Here is a 21,584-nt window from a genome sequence, read left to right as displayed (position 1 = left end):
ACATATTCGAAATACTAGAATCGTAAGCCTCTTGTATTTGGTATTATTTCCATAAATAACTAGCATGATGCGGAAAAGAAAAATTACTAGTTATACCTTCTAAAAAGACCTCTTGATCTTCTACCGCATTCCTCTTGTAACCTCGGATGTTGTGTGGGCAACGATCTTCCGAGATGAGAACCACCAAGCACCTTCTTCTTCCTTGCAAGTTTCGGCCACCACAATTCTCCAAGAGAAGTAGAGGTCCGGCCACCACCACCAAGCTCCAAGGGATGCAAGAAACAAAACCACCTTTCTCTCCTTCTTCTCCTAGCTAGAATCGGCCACCATCAAGAGCTCCAAGAGAGGTTGCCGCCGACCATAAGAAGAAGAGAAGAGGAAGAAGCTAGGGCCGGCCACCAAGGAGGAAAAGAGAGGAGAAGAATAATAGAGTTTTTCACCCGTGAAGGCACCTCTACCCCCTCTTTTATAATCCTTGGTCTTGACAAATAAGGAAATTTTAATAAAAAATTCCTTAATTCTTTTGTCATAAAAAAGAAAAATTATTTTAATTAAAAAACAATTTTCTTCTTTAATAATAATGGCCGGCCACTTCTAATTCCCCAAAACAAGGAAAATTTAATTCACACAAGAATTAAAACTTCCTAATTTGTTTCTAGAAATTTATAAAAATTTCTCCAATAATTTTTATCCCTTCATGATTGGTTAATAAAAAGGAAATTTTATAAATTAAAATTCTTCTTCTAAATATGTGGATAATTTCCAAAAGGAAAGTTATCTCTAAAAATTAAAATCTCTTTTCAATCTACAAATAAGGAAAGATATCAAATCTTTTCTTAATCTTTTGTAGAAACTAATAAAAGAGAATATTTAATTTTTAAAACTCTCTTTAAATTATTATCATGGTTCAAAAGGAAAGTTTTCTAAAAATAAAATCTCCTTTCAATCTACAAATAAGGAAAGATTTCAAATCTTTTCTTAATCTTTTGTAGAAAGCTTTAAAAGGAAAGATTTAATTTTTAAACTCTCTTTTAAAACTATGATATCCACATAAGAAATTATTTTAATAAAAAATCCTTTTTAATATGATGTGGCCGGCCACCTAAACTTGGGCTCCAAGCTATTGGCCGGCCACCTTAAGGCAAACCTTTAGACTTGGCCGACCCTAAGCTTGAGCTTCAAGCTTAGCTTGGCCGGCCCCTATTGGTTGGGTAAGAAGGTGGGTATGTGGTGGGTATAAATCTCTATATACAAGAGGCTACGATAGGGACCGAGAGGAGGAATTGGTTTTGGTCTCCCGATGAAATTAAGCTTCCCGTGTTCGCCCCGAACACACAACTTAATTCCATCAATAATAATTCATTCCACTAAAGAACTATTATTGAACTACCGCACCAATCCCAAATTATATTTTAGGCTCCTTCTTATTATGAGTGTGTTAGTCTCCCTGTGTTTAAGATGTCAAATGCCCACTAATTAAGCGAGTTACTGACAACTCATTTAATTAATATCTTAGTCCAAGAGTAGTACCACTCAACCTTATCGGCATGTCGGACTAAGTCCACCTGCAGGGTTTAACATGACAATCCTTATGAGCTCCTCTTGAGGACATTCTCAACCTAGATCACTAGGACACAGTTTCCTTCTATAATCAACAATACACACTATAAGTGATATCATTTCCCAACTTATCGGGCTTATTGATTCATCGAACTAAATCTCACCCATTGATAAATTAAAGAAATAAATATCAAATATATGTGCTTGTTATTATATTAGGATTAAGAGCACACACTTCCATAATAACTGAGGTCTTTGTTTCTTTATAAAGTCAGTATAAAAGAAACGACCTCTAATGGTCCTACTCAATACACTCTAAGTGTACTAGTGTAATTATATAGTTAAGATAAACTAATACCTAATTACACTACGACCTTCCAATGGTTTGTTCCTTTCCATTATGGTCGTGAGTTACTGTTTATAATTTATAAGGTACTGATAACATGATCCTCTGTGTGTGACACCACACACCATGTTATCTACAATATAAATTAATTGAACAACTACATTTATCATAAATGTAGACATTTGACCAATGTGATTCTTATTTCTAGATAAATGTTTATACCAAAAGCTAGGCTTTTAGTATACACTCTAACAGTTCCCCTCTTATAGAGGTGAGGCACAGGTTGGTCGTGCCTCTGGGCACGACCATGTCGCATTTTCGGCATCTAGCCGTACCTTTTGGCACGACTAGAGCCAACTTGGCTCTGGCTTCAAGCACACGGCCATGCCATTTGGCACAACCCAGGTAGAGCTTGCTCTACTTTGTCTTCAGGAATACTTAGTTGGAGATTGTCGAGAGGGTGCTCAAGGCAATCTTTAGTCATGCAGTCGAGGCTTGATGGGTCGATGGCGTTCCTTGGCGTACTGTTGGTATTTATGGATGAAATGCTCATGCGTTTGGTGGTACGCATAGAAGCGACCTCACATCTTGGGGATTGGTCATCTTGGCTAGATAGCTGAGGTCGGAAATACTTTTACCATTTGTACTATTTTCTCCCCATTCGGGTCGATACATTCTGGTGATTTAGATTTGGCTCCTTGTGTTGGAGGGGTGGTGGAAGAGCTTTACGCTCAGGTTGGGCTACTACTGATGTTGGGCTACTGACCTCTTTTCTTCTCTGACATTGAGATTCTTCCATATTAATGTATTTCTCAGTTCAACCCAAGAGGAGGTCAAAATCCATCGAAGGCTTCTTCACTAAAGATCAGAAGAAATCTCCTTACAGCAAACCTTGAGAAAAGACGCTCATCAACACCTCCAAGGTGGTCGAGGGTATATCCAGGGTGGTTCGGTTGAACTGCTGAGTATATTCCCTCAAGGTTTGTTTGGGCTTCTGCTTCAAAGAGAATAGATTCAAGGGCATCTTATGGTATCGCTTGTTGTTGGTGAAGTGTCGATTGAACCATCTTTGAGCCAGGCCAAAGAGGGTTGTCAAGAAGACCCTACACTTGATGTCGTTAGTGTATAGATGCACCAGGGAGACATTTTCAAACCGGCCCAGATGGTCCTCAGGATCATCTGATCTCATATACTCTCCAAGATGAGGTGACCAAGATGTGGCTCGAGAATGGAGTGCCTTGAGAATTCCTCTCTTCGATGAGTGCAGGTCATTTGCCTTTGCTCAAATTTTGGGGAGGTGTCTCTCTCATCATTGATTCGTGCGAGTGTTCTCAGGTGAGATCATTGTCCTAGTACGATGGTTTGGAAATATAGTGGGGAAGCACCCTCCGAATTCGATGACACTTGGCCGGGGATAGGAGGCACCTCAATTGAGGCGGTGGATATTCCTTCAAGAGTTGAATTTACTGGAGGGAGTTTCTATAGAATTTCCTACATAGCTTAATCGACTAATCGTTGGAAATATTCTCTCGCCATGGTGATAGTCTCATCGCGGACTCTATCACATGTGGAATTGGGATCCTCAGCAGTTCTCTCAGGTTCTATAATATCAACGGTTCAACTCAAGCGAGTTTCTCATAGATGATGTCAATTTGTTCCATTCTGAGATCGTTGTTGAGTGAGTTACCAAGGAGTAACTGCTTGGAGAAGCTTCTTGAGGTTTCGATGGTGAAGGAGATGTCTGAGGTCCTTTCAACATTCATCAAAAGGTTAAAATGAGGACGAGGTTGAATTTAACATGACCACTCTAATATTTAAATTATGAGAAGATTGAGTAAAAGATAAAGGATTAGAAAATAATAATTTAAATATGTATGTCATATTTAGCCAAAGTAGTCTTCCTATGTTTTAAAATGGATATATTTTTTTAATGTGAAAATAGGTTATAAACCACATAAGTTTCAAAAATAAATTTCTAAGAGAAAATGTACTATTAGATTATATATATATTCTAAACAAAAATTATTTTGTCTTACTATATTTTAAAACTTGACATATTTAAAATAAATATTCCACTTTTGATCGGTCCGCCGATTATGCCGTTGTGTCGGGCGCCAATTCGCCCGTCAACCTCCCCACGTTCATCTGTGCGGTGACCGGTGCTGGCTAGTAGCCGGTGCGAGCCACCACTGTTTGTTCGTCGCCTTCGCTGAAGCTTCCAGGCGACAGCGGCGATTTTTTTTAGTCCCACCTCTAGCCGTCATACCCAACTGCTCACTCAGGCATATTCTTCTCCTCCCACTATAAAAGTCCAACCTCACAACCTTCGGGTCTCAGCTCCTCGGCTCCTGTCCTTTCCCCTTCCCTTTGACGCTCGTCGAGGTATGCTCGCTCTTATCTCATAGATTTTGTTCTTCTTCCCTTTTTATGTTGTTAATTTCTGCTCTTTAAGCAAGCTCCTCGTTTTGATTTGGTGGCGGTTTCAGATCCCTCAAAAAGTCCAGTTTTTGTAGTCGTAAACCATCAAAAGATGATTTATTTTTAATATGTTTTTCTTGAGAAAAATACATGAGATCTGATTTATTTGTTTACCCCCTTGGCTATTTAGTGATGATTTATTTGTCGAACTTCGTTTTAATATGATGAAATAGGGAGATGTGTGTTGAGAGCTGAAGTTGTTCGATTCACTTGTTTTGGTGCAGAAGGCGATGGAAAGCCACTGACCTGGAACTCAGGGCTCGGAGTGTGCAGGAGCAAGATGAATCAGTTTCAGTATGATGAGTTTTTCATTCAGCCGAGCGATTTGGAAGATCTGAGGAGAGGAAATTTTCCAATCACTTCGGTTACAGACATCCAGGACGGGCATTTCCATTACTTGATGGGAAATCACTTCTTGGATGAGAACGATTCGCCGAGCACTTCCTCTTTCAGCTCCGCGCTGACCACGGATCATCAGACTTCCTCTCTGAGCCCGAGCAGCGAGATCGAAGTTCCTGAGTTGTCTTCGGACACGGTGTTCAGTTACATCAGCCAGATGCTGCTGGAGGAGAACATGGATGATAAGTTCGATGTGTATCCGGAAGATCCAGCTCTTCTGGCCGCCGAGAAACCATTCTACGAGATCCTCGGCGAGAGCTACCCGCCTTTGCATGATCAGAACTCCAGCCCTGCTGGTGGTGCCAACGACGGCGTGCTTGCAGGCGATAGCTGGCCTTATGATCCTCTCGAGTATCATCAGCTGCAGACGGATCCTGTTCCTGTTGATTACTCTGCTCCGTCTCGATTTTCCTCCGCGATAGAAGATTCGGCGTTCTCGGTTGATGATCTCCTCGCACAGAGTGCTCCGGCTTGGCAGTTTCAGCAGGGCCCTGAAGAAGCTCGCAGGTTCCTTCCCAGTGATGAAAAGTTGGTGATCGATTTGGAGGCCAATGGGTGTCGGTTCCCTCCAGAGCCAGCCGAGGAGAGGAATTCCTCGAGGGGGGAACCAGTTCATGCGTCTCGGGGACGAAAGATTCAACATGAGGATGACGATTTGGATTTGCAGGAGGGGAGAAACAACAAGCAGCCAGCTTTCTCCAATGCCGGAGCTGTCAATTCAAAGTTCTTCGACGACTTCCTGCTCTGTGGCTGGGACAACAAGTGCAAAAGGAAAAGCGATCGGAAGCGTTCTGAATCAGAGAACGACAAAGCGAGCAGAAGTTCTAATGGCGGCGGTCAAGCCAAAGCGTCAAGCAGTGCCGGAAAAGGCCGAGGGAGGAAGCAGCCCAAAGAGGAGGTCATCGATCTCAGGACACTTCTTATTCATTGCGCACAGTCCGTTGCCATAGACGACCGGCGCAGCGCCAACGATCTTCTGAAGCAGATCAGACAGCACGCCTCCCCCACCGGCGACGCAAACCAGAGGCTGGCGGCTCGCTTCGCCGACGGCCTCGAGGCGCGACTGTCCGGCACGGGGAGCCAGGTCTACCGTTCCATCGTGGCCAGAGGAATCTCCACCGTCAACATGCTGAAAGCTTATCGGTGTTACATGTCCGCATGCCCTATCCATAAGATCAGTTACTTCTTCGCCAATCGAACAATTATGAACGTCGCCAAGGAAGCCGCCAGGCTGCATATAATCGACTTCGGCATCTACCACGGCTTCCAATGGCCGTGCTTCATTCGCCGTCTCGCCGACCGGCCAGGCGGCCCTCCGAGGCTCCGGCTGACCGGCATCGACGTACCTAGGCCTGGCTTCCGGCCAACCGAACGCGTGGACGAAACAGGACAGCGCTTATCTGACTACGCTCGCAGGTTCGGCGTTCCGTTTGAGTTCCAAGCGATCGCAACCAAGTGGGAGACCATCCGGATCGACGATCTCAACATCGCCGACGGCGAGATGCTCGTCGTCAACAGTCTGTTCCAGTTCAACAACCTGATGGACGAGACGGTGCTCGAGGAGAGCCCGCGAGACGCGGTGCTGAGGACCATACGAGACCTCAACCCGTCCGTCTACATCTGCGCGATTGTGAACGGCTCGTACAATTCGCCGTTCTTTGTCACTCGGTTCCGGGAAGTCCTGTTCCACTACTCCTCCCTGTTCGACATGATCGAGACGAACGTCTCGCGCGAGGACGAGGTGAGGCTGCTGATCGAGAGCAACATCTTCGGCCGCGACGCGCTCAACATCATCGCATGCGAGGGCGCGGAGCGGGTCGAGCGGCCGGAGACGTACAAGAAATGGCAGGTGAGGAACCTCCGCGCCGGCCTCAAGCCGCTGCCGCTGTCGCCGGACATGATAAAGACGGCGACGGAAACGCTCAAGGAGTACCACAAGGACTTCGTGATCGATGTGGACGGGCAATGGCTGCTGCAAGGGTGGAAAGGGAGGATCTCTCATGCCCTTTCCTTGTGGAAATCCAACAACGCTGCTAATCACTAGCTGGCTTTGGCAGTCGAGGATTCTGCATGGCATTTGGCTTCTCATGGCGTTGAGAAAGTGTAGCATGTAGCTTCTTGTTGTAGGGCTAAGGCTAGAGAGAGAATAGAGGCCAAGATGCCTCGTCTCATTCACTCTATGCTCACTGCCGTTTATTTTTTTTTCCTAATTATTAGCATATGGATGAAAATGAGAATTATAATATTATGAAGTAAGAATGATTATTATTTTTAAAAATAATATTTTGTTAGTTAAATATTTTTATCGTAATAAAAAAAATATAAAGGAAAAGAATGAAAAGAGGAAAAATGTGATGAGAGAAAATGAAAAAAGAGAGTGTGATGAAATATGATGAGAAGAGAGAAAATACTGTAAAATATGGAACTCAAATAATAATTAAATAATAAAATTATTTGAAAAATAATTTTATTAAATTTTTTAAAATTTTTTAGAAATTTTTTGAAATTTAAACGGTTCGTATGACTCATTTTTCGAGGATGAAATTATTGAACGGGAGAAAGCATGTTTGGATCAGCAGGGATCTCCTGGTCCGCAAATTGCGGATCAGGGGATGGTCCACTGATCTGGACCTTTGATTTGAATGGACCCCATCTTTAAATAAGTGGAGTTCATTCAAATCAAAGGTCCACATGTAATGGACCATCCCCTGATCCACAATTTGCGGACCAGGAGATCTGCTCTCTGTTTGAATTACCTAACTTACATAAGAGTTGATTAGGGATTTAACTTAGTGTTTAATTAAATTAAACTTAAGTTTTATTTCTTATTTTGCCCTTATCTCCCGATTCTTTCTCCTCCGACTTCGCCGAACCCATTTCTCCCGATCTCCCCCTTCCTCTCGTCTCTGCCCATTTCTCCCGATGCCTCATCCTTGTGCGACCATTCTTTTCCTCCACTCGATCCGTCGCCCTCTCCCTTTTCCCTTGGTGTCGCCTTTGCCCGACATCACCGACGTCGTCCGGTGCCGCACTGCCCAGCGGACACCGCCTGATCGTATTGGCGTCGCGCGACCACCGGGCCTACCTTCTTCCTTGTCGATCGCCTGCGCCCTCCAACCATCTTTCTCCTCAGATCGTTGCCTAGTGTCGCAGTTAACCGAGGGTTCCCATCGTCGGGAAAAGGAGATTCAACCAAGAGATTAGGGCAATCTGTTCCCCTTGCTTGCGGAGTCAAGAAAATGCTGTGGATCTTGCATCAAAGATTCCACCGTCTCTTCCTTTTCACCGCTTCTGGATAAGGGGTAAGGCATGGTTGGTGTTTAATTACCTAGAGTCGATCTCTGCGACTGTTTGGGGGATATTATGAGTAGGTGTTTGATCGATTTATGAAACTCTGTGCATTCATGTGGTGATGCAGGATAGATGTTTGACGAAATGCCCTAAGTCTTCTTATCTCCTCTGTTTGCGCTCGCAACCCCATTGGCGACCACTTGTTTCTACCTATTGCTGTGAGTAGCTGTCGGGACAGTGGACATCCACTGTAAGAGGCTGTGAGGTAACAAGAACCTTATTCCATGTTGTTGTTTCATTCACGTATTTAGAATTTGATTAGTGGCAAATATGTGGGTAAGTAAGTTTATTATATGAAATTGGAATTTGTTGATTAGTAGATGATGTTGTTAGTTGGATTAGGAATGAGAATTATGGTTTAATTAGTTTTGGTTGAATTAACCCTTGACTAATAATAATGGGGTGTTGGAGTTTGTGATCGATTGTGGATAGGTGAGTTTTGAAGATTAATTTCATTTCTACATTTGTTTAGATTAGTGTAGATGAATTGTAGCTATTGATTTAAGGTGCATTGGATTGATTGATGACTTGTAGTAAATCTTTACTAGAAGATGAAGTGGTTAGGGATGTTGAGTCTATTTGGTTATGGATTTGGGATTCATTTATGGGTTGATTTCTCTAGTTGGATTAATTTACAAGGCGATTAGCTATGAAGTGAAAGGGTTGTGGATTGAGTTAAACCTAGTTGGATTAATGAATTAGGTTAATTATTTTGATTTGAGTTTTCCCTAATTAGATTGGGGATTTTATTTAGTTATTTACTTCGTATGTAATTAGCTAAATACATTATATGATTTAAGGACTGTGATTCGAGGCGAGCATCTCGATTTGGGATTGGTTTATCACGATCGACAAATAAAGACGGGTATTTCTTCCTTGACCTTTATGTAGTTTGCCTTTGAGGTTAGTGCATGGTTATTATTCGATGGATTAGACTGCTTTACCTTATATCGTATTCGTTTGTTACTTTCCTGCTTGATACTTATGCTTGATCTTTAAGGTTTCTAGTTATATCATATACAGTACTCTTGATATCTACTCTGCTATGTTTACACGTGTAGAGTATGTATTGTAGGGATTGTTGGGTTGTTTGTATTACTATGCTGATTGTGCATATGACGTGGCTTGTACGTAGGTTGGTATATGTTATAGGAGTCATCATGTTGACCGTACATTTGCATGCTGTATGTACACACGTGTTGGTTATGTACTTTTGGAGGAGTTGTGTTGATTGTATTTTTGCTGTATATACATGTGACTGATGTGTTTTTACTGGAGGATACACGTTGATTGTACCGATGTTCTGTGTACCTGTGTTTAGAGGGATTATTGGAGATTTTTGGGTGATTATACATGTGTAGTGGTGTACATGTGTTTGGTGGGATATGTGGATATATCATTATGATTATATTCATGTTGTGGTGTACTTATGTGGATTTGGGGGTTGCATGGATGATGACGTTGTCCGTATCATGATTATATATATATATCATGTTCATCATTTATTACATTGCTGATGACTATTGTCTCCCTTGTGGTTGAGAGAGTCGTCAGTCGTTTATAACTGTCCTTTTGACCACTGATGGAGAGTGGTACCTAGGAGTGGAGCTAGTCCTGTCGCGCTTACTCAGCCGCTCAGTGTTCTGTCAGCCTCAACCACACTGGAGTAGTGAGTCTTGAGGGTACAGTAGTTAGAGGGCTAGAGATGTGAGTGGTCAGAGACCCTTAGCTATGTAGTTAGATAACTACTTAGCTGACCGTTCGCTTCGGCCGCCTATAACGGTGCATGTACTCGAGGCTAGTACGGTTTGTCACGGACCCAAGCCTCTCGTCCATACAGGGGTCGTGGTGTCTAGAGAGGGGCAGGGGTGACCATGGAGCATGCATACGCATTTTTTGCATATGATGCGCGGTGTATCTTTGGAGATATATTTGCATACATGCCTAGTAGATACTAGATGCATGTGATTGTGGTTATTGCACTTTTTTGAGATATGCTTGTTGTTTATGGTTGTCATGCTGCATACATGTCATTTATTTTACATGTATATGCAGTTGTATTTATATTGCACAGGTGTCATGAGTAAGTTTGTTGCAGATCCGGTGAGTTTATTGATCATTGTACCATGTGTCATTTCCAGATTAAATATGTATTTATCATTTTGTCAGTTGTAGTATGTGCAGTTTTTGTATATCAGTTATGACCGTTATACCATGTGAGATAGATTGATACTGGTAGTTGTGTTTATTGGATATGTTAGTATGATCATGTTCTTTATTCTCTACTGAGGTTGTATACTTTTGATCTCCATATTTATTTATAGACCATGCACTATCTTGTCTATTACCCGCTGAGTTATCTATACTCATCACCGCATTTATACCTTTATGTTTGCAGGTAGCAGTTAGATGTTTGGTGTGTCGCTTGGAGTATCCTGTCTGCCGGGTCCTAAGTCACATCTGAAGACCGTTTCGAGTTTTGTATATGTTTTATTTGTATTTGGTATTTGCTGTATTTGGTGTGTTGTTGTATTTGTTGTTGTGGTTGTTGTATAAAGCCTAGCCGGCTAGAAGTGTGTTGATTTGTTTCGTATTAGACTTTCCGTTATCGTTTTTCCGCTGTGTTGGTTTTTAATGCAGCTGAGTGGGTTGTTCATTGTATATATATAAATGTATGGTTGTGTTTTATTATGTTCCAGCTGAGTGGACTGAATATAAACTGTGTGGTTGTGTATATATTCCAGCCGCATGTGCCTGATATATTTTTGTATGTATGTAAGTTTCAGATTGTCACCGGTATAGGGGAGATGTCGAAATTTTTCGGTAGGGATTCCTTTGGGGGCGTGACAATTTAGTAATCCCTAATCAACTCCCATGTAAGTTAGGTAATCCAAACATGCTTTCTCCCATCCAATAATCTCATCCTCGGAAAACGAGTCATACGAACTCCGTTTAAATCTTGAAAAATTTCTTAAAAATCTAATAAGATTATTTTCAAATAACCTTATTATTTAATTTAATTTGGATATTGTATTTTATATTCTCCCCCACTAATAAAAATTTGGTCCCCAAATTTACTGGTCAACTCAGAGATCCTCATCCAAGGGTAACATCCAAGCATCATACTCATATACCACACATCCAAGTATCATGAACAAATCTCCAACCAAAGGGATAACTCTGTGTTATGAACACATCCTGCTTCCACTACTCCTATACTGTCATCTTGCCAAATATGAATAAATCAACTATCTCTGAAATCCAAAATCCACTATCATCAGATCTTCCAACATCTGTATAAAGTACTCAAACTATTCATCAGTCTGAGGGTGAAAATCTATACTAAAACAAAGCTCCTAATCCAAAATCTGTTGTAACCATAGTCAAAATCATGATGTGAAATCACTGATCTACATCCAATACAATATTCAGAGATATACCATAAGGTCTAGTAATCTCTCTATAGTATAATCCTACTACTCAATCCAAAAGAATCCACCCTACAAATCGATAGCTAGGGAGCAAGGTCGTCACCCAACAATGATTACCCAAACCATCATATCCTCCCCGAGTCCTGGGTAATCCCACAATCAAAATTCATCATATCCTACTCCCAACTCCACTCCAATATACGAGTCTACTGACACAGTCTTACTGGTCTCCGATGTTCAGCCTCCACTGGCTGACATACTAGACATCAAGCTACAAAATCCGCGATGTCTTTCTTCATATCGTTCCACCAATAAGAATGCTCCAAGTCTCCATACATCAGATGTCACCCGAATGTATTGCAAATCCAGATCAAATGTGTTTCTTGCAGTAACTTCTCTCGGATAAGAAGTGACTCGGAAACACACATAATCTCCCATGGAAATAAAGAATCAAATTCTCATTTCATGAGAATTCTAATACTGGCACGAGACTACTCCGCTTTTTACGTTGCTTAAACCTCGAAGCGACCCATGGATCCGTGCGAAGATAAATAAAAATTATTCATGTACATGTTTATCTACACTAGATCTACCTTAGATCTACATGAAAAGGAAGTTTTACCCTTGTAGCGATGCCTTTCGCTTATCCCGCTCGTCCAAACAGTTACCGGATCTCGTAGAGTGTCAAGTGTACACTCCTCTACACGTATCCACACGGACAAAAGGTGGAGAAAACCACTTAGAGTGTGTTAGCACCCTAAAGTGGTTTTGGCAATGGAGGAGAGGAGAATAGAGAAGAGAGGAAGAAGAAGAAGGGAGAATCAATGAGCACACAATTGCACTTACTCCATCATCAAGTGGTCGACCACTTTATTGTGTGCTTTATACCTCCATGTAATACCAAGAGTCATGGATCTTGGTCTTCCTCATGAGGTGACACACAATAATGTAGCCTTGATGATGTGGAACACCATCATTGGCCGGCCCATGCCAAGTCACAAATGAGGTGGCATTTGGTCAAGTCAAACTTGACCCTTCATCTTCCCCCTCAAGTCAAGTCAAACTTGACCTCTTATCTCCCATGGTTGATCAAATCTACCATTTGATTCAAATCAATTTAATTTAATGAATCTCTATTCATTGGTTTAAATTGACTCAATGAATCATAATTTAAATTAGACTCATTCGACATATGAATCAAATTGAGTCCAACTCAATTAGTCTAATTTGGATTACTCTTAATCCAATTTGGTTCATCACATGAACCTAATCCTCTTGGTCCATTATATGAACCTAATATCCATCTAACTGCCCTTTATGTGTGACCCTATAGGTTCTTGTAACGTTGGTAATGCTCCTAAACCCATTTAGAAACATAAGTAATGAGCGGTATCTAGCAACACATCATTACTACCCAAGTTACAAGAATGTTGAGATCCAACATCACCATTGTGACTACTAATTGTGACTCTCACAATATGTGACAATGTCCTTCTATCCTTGACATATAAATTTATTAATTGAGGTATAGATTGTGTCATCCTCTAATCAATTTATGTCCTGAACTCCAAGTAGACTCACTCTAATCAAATGAGCTCAATATATCATATTGACTCATTTGGGCATGACCATGCACTTAGTGGTCTCACTCTATCAAGAATCATGATGTCACTCCCGTCATATAGGAGGGATAGATCCCATCTACATCACTCACATCCCTCCGCATATTTGTTACATACCCAGTAATCGCCTTTATAGTCCACTGATAACCATGATTTAGCTATATTATTTTGATTCATAATGCATATTTTTGATGGTCTATTCATAGCTTAAACTCATATATACATTACATTTTGTAATTACATTTGATTTTGGACTTAATTGTAAATTAGCTTATTTTCATGGTATTTGGTGCTAATATTTGATTCTTATTTTGTAGGCATCAAAAGGGTCAGGGACCCGATCAGATTGTACCACACTTGGGCTCAAATCAAGGGTTAAACGAGGCGATCAAACCTTGGAACATTATGGACCGTTCGTTGAAGATCAGAGAGATCTGAGCCATCCGTTGAGAATTTGGTCCATTCGACCTAATGAGGAGCAGATCTCGTCCATTTATGAATATCCAGAAGTTTTGATCCAGATCTGACCTCATCCAGCCGTTGATCAAGACCCGGATTGTTCTGGACCGTCCGATCAGTTTTGAGGAGGTTTAAAAGATTCGTGAGAAGCTACAGTGCACCGGGGCTCGGCTTCGCGATTTTGAGCTACAGTGTGTCTTCTTCTCCGCTGCAACGCCGATGCTCCCATTCCTCAAATCAGATCTAGTTCTTCCTCTTCTTCAACGACGGCGATCTCCAGCTGCTGGCGTTCATCTTCCGATGACCAGAGAGTTTGAAGGAGGTTTCCCGATGGAGACTTGAATTTTGTCCGCCGCCGCATTCCTGAGGGGAGGTTTCCCGATCAGCGAATTTCGCATCCACCAGAGCTTCGAGGGAGGTCTCCTGAGAGCTTCTGATCTTGTTCCGATCTCCAATCCGCAGCGAAGCTAAGTAGATCCGATCAATCGACTTAGTTTTGTAATTCACAGGATTTTAGCTCTGTTCTTCGGCTGATGAGATTACCAGGCGGGTATGAGCTGAGAGGAGGTTTCCCAGAGCTATGAGCATCTCCTGGTAATAGAAGGAAGCTTGTTTGATTGTTGTTGAATGCTTATAGGGGTTCCGAGAGCATTTCTGTTGGTTTTACAGCAGATTGGAGGAGGTTGAGCTTGGATCCGGATTGTGGAATGCTAGGGTTTTAGATTTCTTTATCTTGTTTTAGAATTTTGCTTGAACATGCTCAGATTTGAAGATTTGATAGTTTAGATTGTGTTTTAATCTTTGTTCTATATTTCTTACTTCAGATTTTGTTAATTTCTGTTTGCTCTTCTTTGCAATCCCAATTCTGAAATTCTACTTGCTAACCTGATCTTGATGAACTGCTGTAATCCAAATTTTGTTCAGCTTCTTAATTTCTGTAATCTGATCTAGATTTGAAGTTTCATAATTTTATTTGCCTTTAATCCATTCCTATATCAAAACTCCTTGATCTTAACTTTTGATTGTTGTAACTGTGAACATGCTATGATGATGAATGCTCAACTTGAGATTCAAATTGTTTCTGAGAAGGTGAGTGTAGAATGCTTGGAATACTTTGTTATTGTGACTTTAAATAGAAGGTATGTTAATTGAGTCAATGGTGCATTTAAATCTGAATTTAATTGATGCTTATTTGATGAGAAGGAAATGGATCATGTTTAGATGAGAGTGAACCTTATTAGATCTTATTCTTTGATCTTGTGATGTAATACTTTGATTGGAACTAATTCTAGGATATACACACATTCACTAGTTAACCTTGGAAAAATACGACTTGGGACTCGTTACTACAATATTAGTTTTAATTTAAATGAGTTCCAATCTTTATTAATTTGGAGCGCCTTGTGACATGCAAAAGGCCGACATCAAATTTTGGCGCCGTTGCCGGGGAGCAACTAACTAGTAGTGTGTTTATTTTAGATTGATGCATTGATTGATTTTATTTGTTAGCATGTTGATTGATTTGATTGCTTATTTCTCTTTTGTATTTTCATGTTGGGTTGTTCTTGAATTATTAATTGCTTTTACTGTTCATGTTTTCATGAGATTGAAACTTTATGCTCTAGAATCTTCTAACATTGATTTGTAGTGTTGTTTTGAAAGAACAGGAGATTTCTTTAGCATGGATCCATATTTTCAGAATTTTGGAGGTGGAATGGAGAGTTATCAGTGTTTTCAGCCTGAGTATCAGTTTTACCCAAACATGGATCAACAAAATAGGTATGAAAGTGCACGAGGACAATTTATTGAGCCATATTCAGCTTACCAGAGTTCATATGGGTTCCAAGAAGTTTCAACAAATTTTATGCCACAATCTTTTCAACAAAATGACCCTCAGATGGATGAGTCAACATGGAAACTCAAGGAGATGATGCAACAAATGATCAAACATCAAGAGCAACAATTCTCAAGGATACAGAACCTACAGATTCAATTAGATCAGATTACATCATCTATTAATCAGCCGCAAGCACAAAACTCCAGTGGAGAGATGGAAAGTAGCGATTCTGCCAGGCCTGACCCTACTTCCATTAATTCACATGATTTTTCTAATATTTTTTGTGATGATTATGTGATTATGCAAATTTCTGATCCTAATGATTTTGTTGTTGAAGATGTTGTAAGTGATTCAGGTTCTGAACATATTTTTGAAGATGATCTAAGTGTAGGGTATTGCTTACTGGAAGCATTACCTCAAGAATCACAAAGAGTTGAAGATGTAAGTGTAGGGACTTGTGCTATGGAGCCAAGCATCCAAGAATCACTACATGAGGATGTACATTCACCAGAACAAGAGCTTGAGCCATATCATGATGAAAAGGAGGTAATAATCACCACTCCAGGTACCTTTCAACATGAAAAGGTGAGTTTTTCTTATGATTTATCAGAAAATTTCATTGAGGTACCAATTGTTGACTTTATTAGATGTGATTCATTTCTTGATACATATTTTACCCACACTAATATTCTCCTATCTTCTTTTTACCTCACATGCGTGTGGGAGACGTTTTCTTTGATTGATGTTGTAGGAGAACATAAGATTCCGGAGTGGATGCTTGAACTGAACCGCCTCCGTTCTCCAGAAAAAGCTTTGAAAGGAAAAATGAAGAATAAAAAGGAATTGAGTGGAACCAAAAGTACTCCACTACCGGCATGGATTATTCTTCTCAATCTTCTTCGACCACCGGAATGAAGGGGAATTGGTTCTAATTTAGCTTTCTTTTGCATTTTAATTCATGCTTTGTTAATAAATTCTTTTTATGCATTTCTTTAGTTACATACTTTGCAATTGCACTTTGTTTTTACATTTTGCATTTTATTTTCACATTTGCTTCCATACTTTGCATTTTGCTTACATAGCATGTCATTTTTGAATAAATTCTTCATGGAATTTTTCTAGTAATATTTTTAAGATGGTAAAAGTTGTCTTAAATTTGATCATCAATTTTAGGTCATTTGACATGATTGGATGCCTTCCTTACATGAAATTGGTTAAAATGGTGGTGGATTCCATTTTGATTAATCAAGCTTGATTTCACGAAAATACCTAGAGAGGACCACTTTAAGCCTATACTCTATTTTATTTTTGTGTGGCATGCACTCATAGCAATTGAACTCTAGAACTTGCTTAGTTTCTTTTCAAAGTCACAATAGCATTTGTGTGCATGGAAATTGAGGATTTTGTCAATTGTGTTTCCCTTCATACTTTCCTATTTCTTTCCCACAATTTTATTTAGAAAATTTCATTTCATCTAGCATTCTAATTCTCATTCCACTTTGCTTGTCATTCTTATTTTATTTTGTTGAGAGTTTTGGGTTAATTGCCTGATGAGTTAGATTTGCAAGATGAACTAAGTTTTAAGTGTGGGGGAAATTGCATATGCCTGAGACTCATAGAGGAATTTAATTGTTTGGAAGTTCTTGAACTTGTGAATTTAAGTTGATGGATGCATTGTTTGAGGTGAAGGATGCTTTAAAAGTGCAAAATCTGAACAAATAAGTCTGACTTGCAAAAGTTGAGAAGTTAATATCTGTAATTTCAGAGAAGAAACTGTTGAAGATCCTTTTGAGTACAATTCTAGTTGTAAGGACAAGATCAAAGGATTTGGAATGAAGCTTTTATTCAATCATTATCAATTGAATCCATTTGAACCAATTGCTTTTGTTGTAAACTTCTGAACAGTGAGTTCAATGTGATTACCATGGTAATTGCAGTGCAAGAATGCAGTAAGGGCAGTAATAAAGAAAACAGAATGCAGAGTCTAAATTTGTACTTGGTGTTCTTGCAATTTTTCTTCAAAACCTGTAATATACTGGAGTGCTGAAAATTTTTGTATAAAGTTGATGGAATTATTTTAAAACAGAGAATTGGTGCTGCTCTTTACCTGAAAATAAAAAGCTGATGAAAACAGGGAATTTGCTAAGGGAATTGAGTTGAAACTTTTGTAGTTAAGATGTGCCACTGCAGAAACAAGCTCAAATCAGACCACTCATGATGTTCAGGAATGGAAGCTTAAGAAGTTGCAGAAATAGGTGGGGAACAAATTCAATTAGTGTGGAAATAGTGGAGTAGCAAATGGTATTCTTGCAAGATGAAATAGAGAAGCTAGTAGGCTGTTAGAATTCAGGAAAAGAAAACAGTGGCACAAGGGGCGTGCCAAACTGTTAAACAAAGGGAATGCTGAAGATCCATATTCTCTGTTGAAACTCTACATCAAGGATCCGTTCCATGAAGTCATTTTGTTATTGATTCATAAGCTCTGGTGTGTTTAGAAGTTAGAATTTCTGATTGAAAAATGGAAATGCAGGAATACTTAGTCTTATGTTATCCTGCTCTTGAGGAGTAAAACTTGTGCCAACCTATTCCGGAATTCTTTAACTGAATATTGGCAGCTTTCTGATACTGAAGCAGTGATAAATTAGATATCAGAGCTTAATTTCAGTTCTGATATTTACAGAACAAAAGGCTGCAAAGGATAGAAATGAACATAGAGAAGTAGCAACATGGAAGTGCAGATTCTGCAGGATGAAGTGGTGATAAACTGTGCCAATTTGGGAAGAGGATTAAGACGAGTTGGAGCTGCCGAAACCTGTGAAGCTTTCAAGTATGCATTTATTAAGATCTTTAGAAGTTAGATGAAGAATGATGGGGATTTTTAGTGGCTTCAAGATTACTAGTTGATACGAAGTCAAGAATTGTGTAGGAAAATGCTGAAATCTGCACAGTGATGCATGGAATAGAGTTCAAAGCCATCCATTCATGGAAAAATTGAAATCCGGATGTTGTTTTAGTATTGATAGATGCTGATCTGTTTTCTCCAAAGTTTACAAGATTTATAGGAAAGACATTTGATATCAAACAGAAATACAAAGCTGAGGAATGGAAACTGAAATGGTTGCACTAAATCCGAAATTCCAGCAAATCAAGTCTTCAACAGCTAACATTGGATGTATCAATTGTTCAGATCCAAAAGAAACTCCAAACTCAGAAACATACAGATTCTTTATAGAATTGCAAATCTCAAGCAAAGTGGAAGGGAAGTGAGGTACATTGTTTATATACTTGTTAACAAATTCAGAATCCAATTAATGAAAAGGGAATTTGATGGGTTTAATCTGTTTTGTCAATACAATGGGAATGCAAATATCAAGATTTAAATTTTTATGTGATGAATCCTGGAATTAGAGGGGCTGAAGCTGATAGTTGTTGCTGCTGAGTAATTGGGATTGTGAATCAAAATCATATGGATGCTGGAATACAGAACAGAGAAAGAAAGAAATAAAAGGTGTGGCTGCTGGAATCCAGAGCTGGATCTGCTTTTTGTTGCTGTCCATTTACTTGGATGGAATTTTAAAATGGCACATTTAAAGATGATACACTGAACTTGAGGCTGTGTTATCAAGCTGCAATTCTGAAACTGAAGACTGGATTTTGGATTTCTGAAAATGCCAGCTGGTGACTACTGTAAGTTCTCTGTCAAGTGATTGGTTGCAGGGTAGCATTTGTGTATCAATTTGGACTAGTTATGTGCCAAACTTTCTGTACAACTTCCTGGTTATTGATAAACTCACATAAACTTCTAGTTTTCTCATTGACATATGTTATTCCTCCTCTTCCAAGTGTCCTACAAGTTAGAATTCTAATATGCAGAAGTGTATCTGAGCATGACTGAATCTAATTAGTGCTAGAAAATTCAGAGAAGGAAAGGATTGAATGGAAACTAACCATTACTGGAAATGAAGCTCCTACCAAATCATGGCTACCAATTCATGGCTTATTGACATCCTCACCTTTAAATTCCAGATTTTGACTGAGTTAGAAATCAGAGCAATGTTAGAAGATAGTCCTTTGGGAAGTTAAAAGAGTAGACCGGAAATTTGAAGAAGATAAGAAAAATTCTTGAATTTCTCCAATAGTTGATACAAGCTCTGCCATTTCAGATTCAAGCTCTGTTTAGAAATTAACTTCCTTGTAAATGAGTTACAATTCTGTAGATGATTCTGAAGCAGGAAGAAAATCTGTGTGTCAAAGACTAAATCTCATTTCTTAAATTCCACTTTTAAGCTAAATTTTGGAAATTCTGAGCTGAATTTAATACTTCACTGCACATTTGAAAATATGCAGAAACTTGATGGAATTAACTTCATTGTTGAAGACAATTGGGATCTGATCTTGGAAGCTGCAGGAATATAATACTGATCTTTATCTTGCTGTGTTATTGCTGAAATGAAAGAGATGAACATAAAATGCAGGAATTCATGAAATGCAGCAGCAACAGAGAGAATAAGAAAATCTGCAGAATGATAGACAGTAGCTTCTAGAGTGTTAATGCATTGTATGCATGAGATGTGTTGTATTGCCCGAGACGGCCTACATTTTAAGTGTGGGGGAGGGAGTTGTTCATAAGGTGATATTGAATTGTTTTAGTTCCAAATGTTGAAATTGAAGTGGAAACCAGTGAAGAAAATGACACATTCAAGAGAGTATCAAAGTTAGAGATAGAGTATCAAGATTCTATGTTTGCATTCAAATTGAAGGAGAGGATAACTTGATACTTTGAAGTGGTAATAACAAATGGTATTCATCTCTTTATACATCAAATTGGTCAACTCATCAAGTATATTCCTCCAATACTCTTATCTTCTCATTTTCTTCATTAAATACTTTTCTTTTGCCATTTTCATTCACTTTCATTGTTCTTTTTGCTTCCATTTAAATTCTTGATGATAAAATCCTTTTGATTCATGTATGCTATGTTTTATGGTGGTGGAGAATTAGACACTAAGCAAGCTTATGGTAGTGAAATGTTGTGAGTTGCATTGAGTTGAACTCCACTAATACATGTTTTGAGTGTGAGAGCTAGAATAGGTAAATCCTTTGTGAGATTGCATCTTGCTTAATTTTTCAATTGGATTGAAACTACCATACCTACTGATTATTGTTTGGATTGTATTCATGATTGTTTGTGATCTTTAAAATGATCGTAGTTAAATTCTTTTTACCATCTTCTAGGTATTGCTAGAAAATTTGTGTGGAGATGATTTTTAGTTTCTTGACTTGAACGGGACGTCCAAGACTAAGTGTGGGGGATTTGATAACCATGATTTAGCTATATTATTTTGATTCATAATGCATATTTTTGATGGTCTATTCATAACTTAAACTCATATATACATTACATTTTGTAATTACATTTGATTTTGGACTTAATTGTAAATTAGCTTATTTTCATGGTATTTGGTGCAAATATTTGATTCTTATTTTGTAGGCATCAAAAGGGTCAGGGACCCGATCAGATTATACCACACTTGGGCTCAAATCAAGGGTTAAACGAGGTGATCAAACCTTGGAACATTATGGACCGTTCGTTGAAGATCAGAGAGATCTGAGCCATCCGTTGAGAATTTGGTCCATCCGACCTAATGAGGAGCAGATCTCGTCCATTGATGAATATCCAGAAGTTTTGATCCAGATCTGACCTCATCCAGCCGTTGATCAAGACCCAGATTGTTCTGGACCGTCCGATCAATTTTGAGGAGGTTTAAAAGCTTCGTGAGAAGCTACAGTGCACCGGGGCTCGGCTTCGCGATTTTGAGCTACAGTGTGTCTTCTTCTCCGCTGCAACGCCGACGCTCCCATTCCTCAAATCAGATCTAGTTCTTCCTCTTCTTCAACGACGGCGATCTCCAGCTGCCGGCGTTCATCTTCCGATGACCAGAGAGTTTGAAGGAGGTTTCCCGATGGCGACTTGAATTCTGTCCGCCGCCGCGTTCCTGAGGGGAGGTTTCCCGATCAGCGAATTTCGCATCCACCAGAGCTTCGAGGGAGGTCTCCTGAGAGCTTCTGATCTTGTTCAGATCTCCATTCCGCAGCGAAGC

The 21,584-nt window shown here is 39.6% G+C and overlaps 1 protein-coding gene and 1 long non-coding RNA gene across 2 annotated transcripts; both read left to right on the top strand.

The window, feature by feature from the left end:
* The first annotated feature begins 4,122 nt into the window (after positions 1–4,122).
* On the top strand, positions 4,123–7,064 carry LOC122006041 (scarecrow-like protein 14). Its single transcript, XM_042561361.1, has 2 exons — positions 4,123–4,288; positions 4,609–7,064. The coding sequence occupies exon 2, from the start codon at positions 4,665–4,667 to the stop codon at positions 6,825–6,827; it is 2,163 nt and encodes a 720-aa protein (XP_042417295.1). The 5' UTR covers positions 4,123–4,288; positions 4,609–4,664; the 3' UTR covers positions 6,828–7,064.
* A 531-nt stretch (positions 7,065–7,595) lies between these two features.
* Positions 7,596–10,868, top strand: LOC122003841. Its single transcript, XR_006118118.1, has 3 exons — positions 7,596–8,085; positions 8,202–8,339; positions 10,533–10,868. It is a non-coding gene; the product is annotated as an uncharacterized LOC122003841 (long non-coding RNA).
* The last annotated feature ends 10,716 nt before the right edge of the window (positions 10,869–21,584 follow it).

This window comes from Zingiber officinale, chromosome 7B (genome assembly GCF_018446385.1).
Source record: "Zingiber officinale cultivar Zhangliang chromosome 7B, Zo_v1.1, whole genome shotgun sequence".
NCBI lineage: Eukaryota > Viridiplantae > Streptophyta > Magnoliopsida > Zingiberales > Zingiberaceae > Zingiber > Zingiber officinale.
The sequence above is the reverse complement of the archived record's forward strand: the minus strand, read 5'-3'. Positions and strand labels throughout refer to the sequence as shown.

Excerpts from the sequence above, each read along its gene's own strand:
- LOC122006041 (XM_042561361.1), top strand. The coding sequence starts at position 4,665 with ATGAATCAGTTTCAGTATGATGAGTTTTTCATTCAGCCGAGCGATTTG.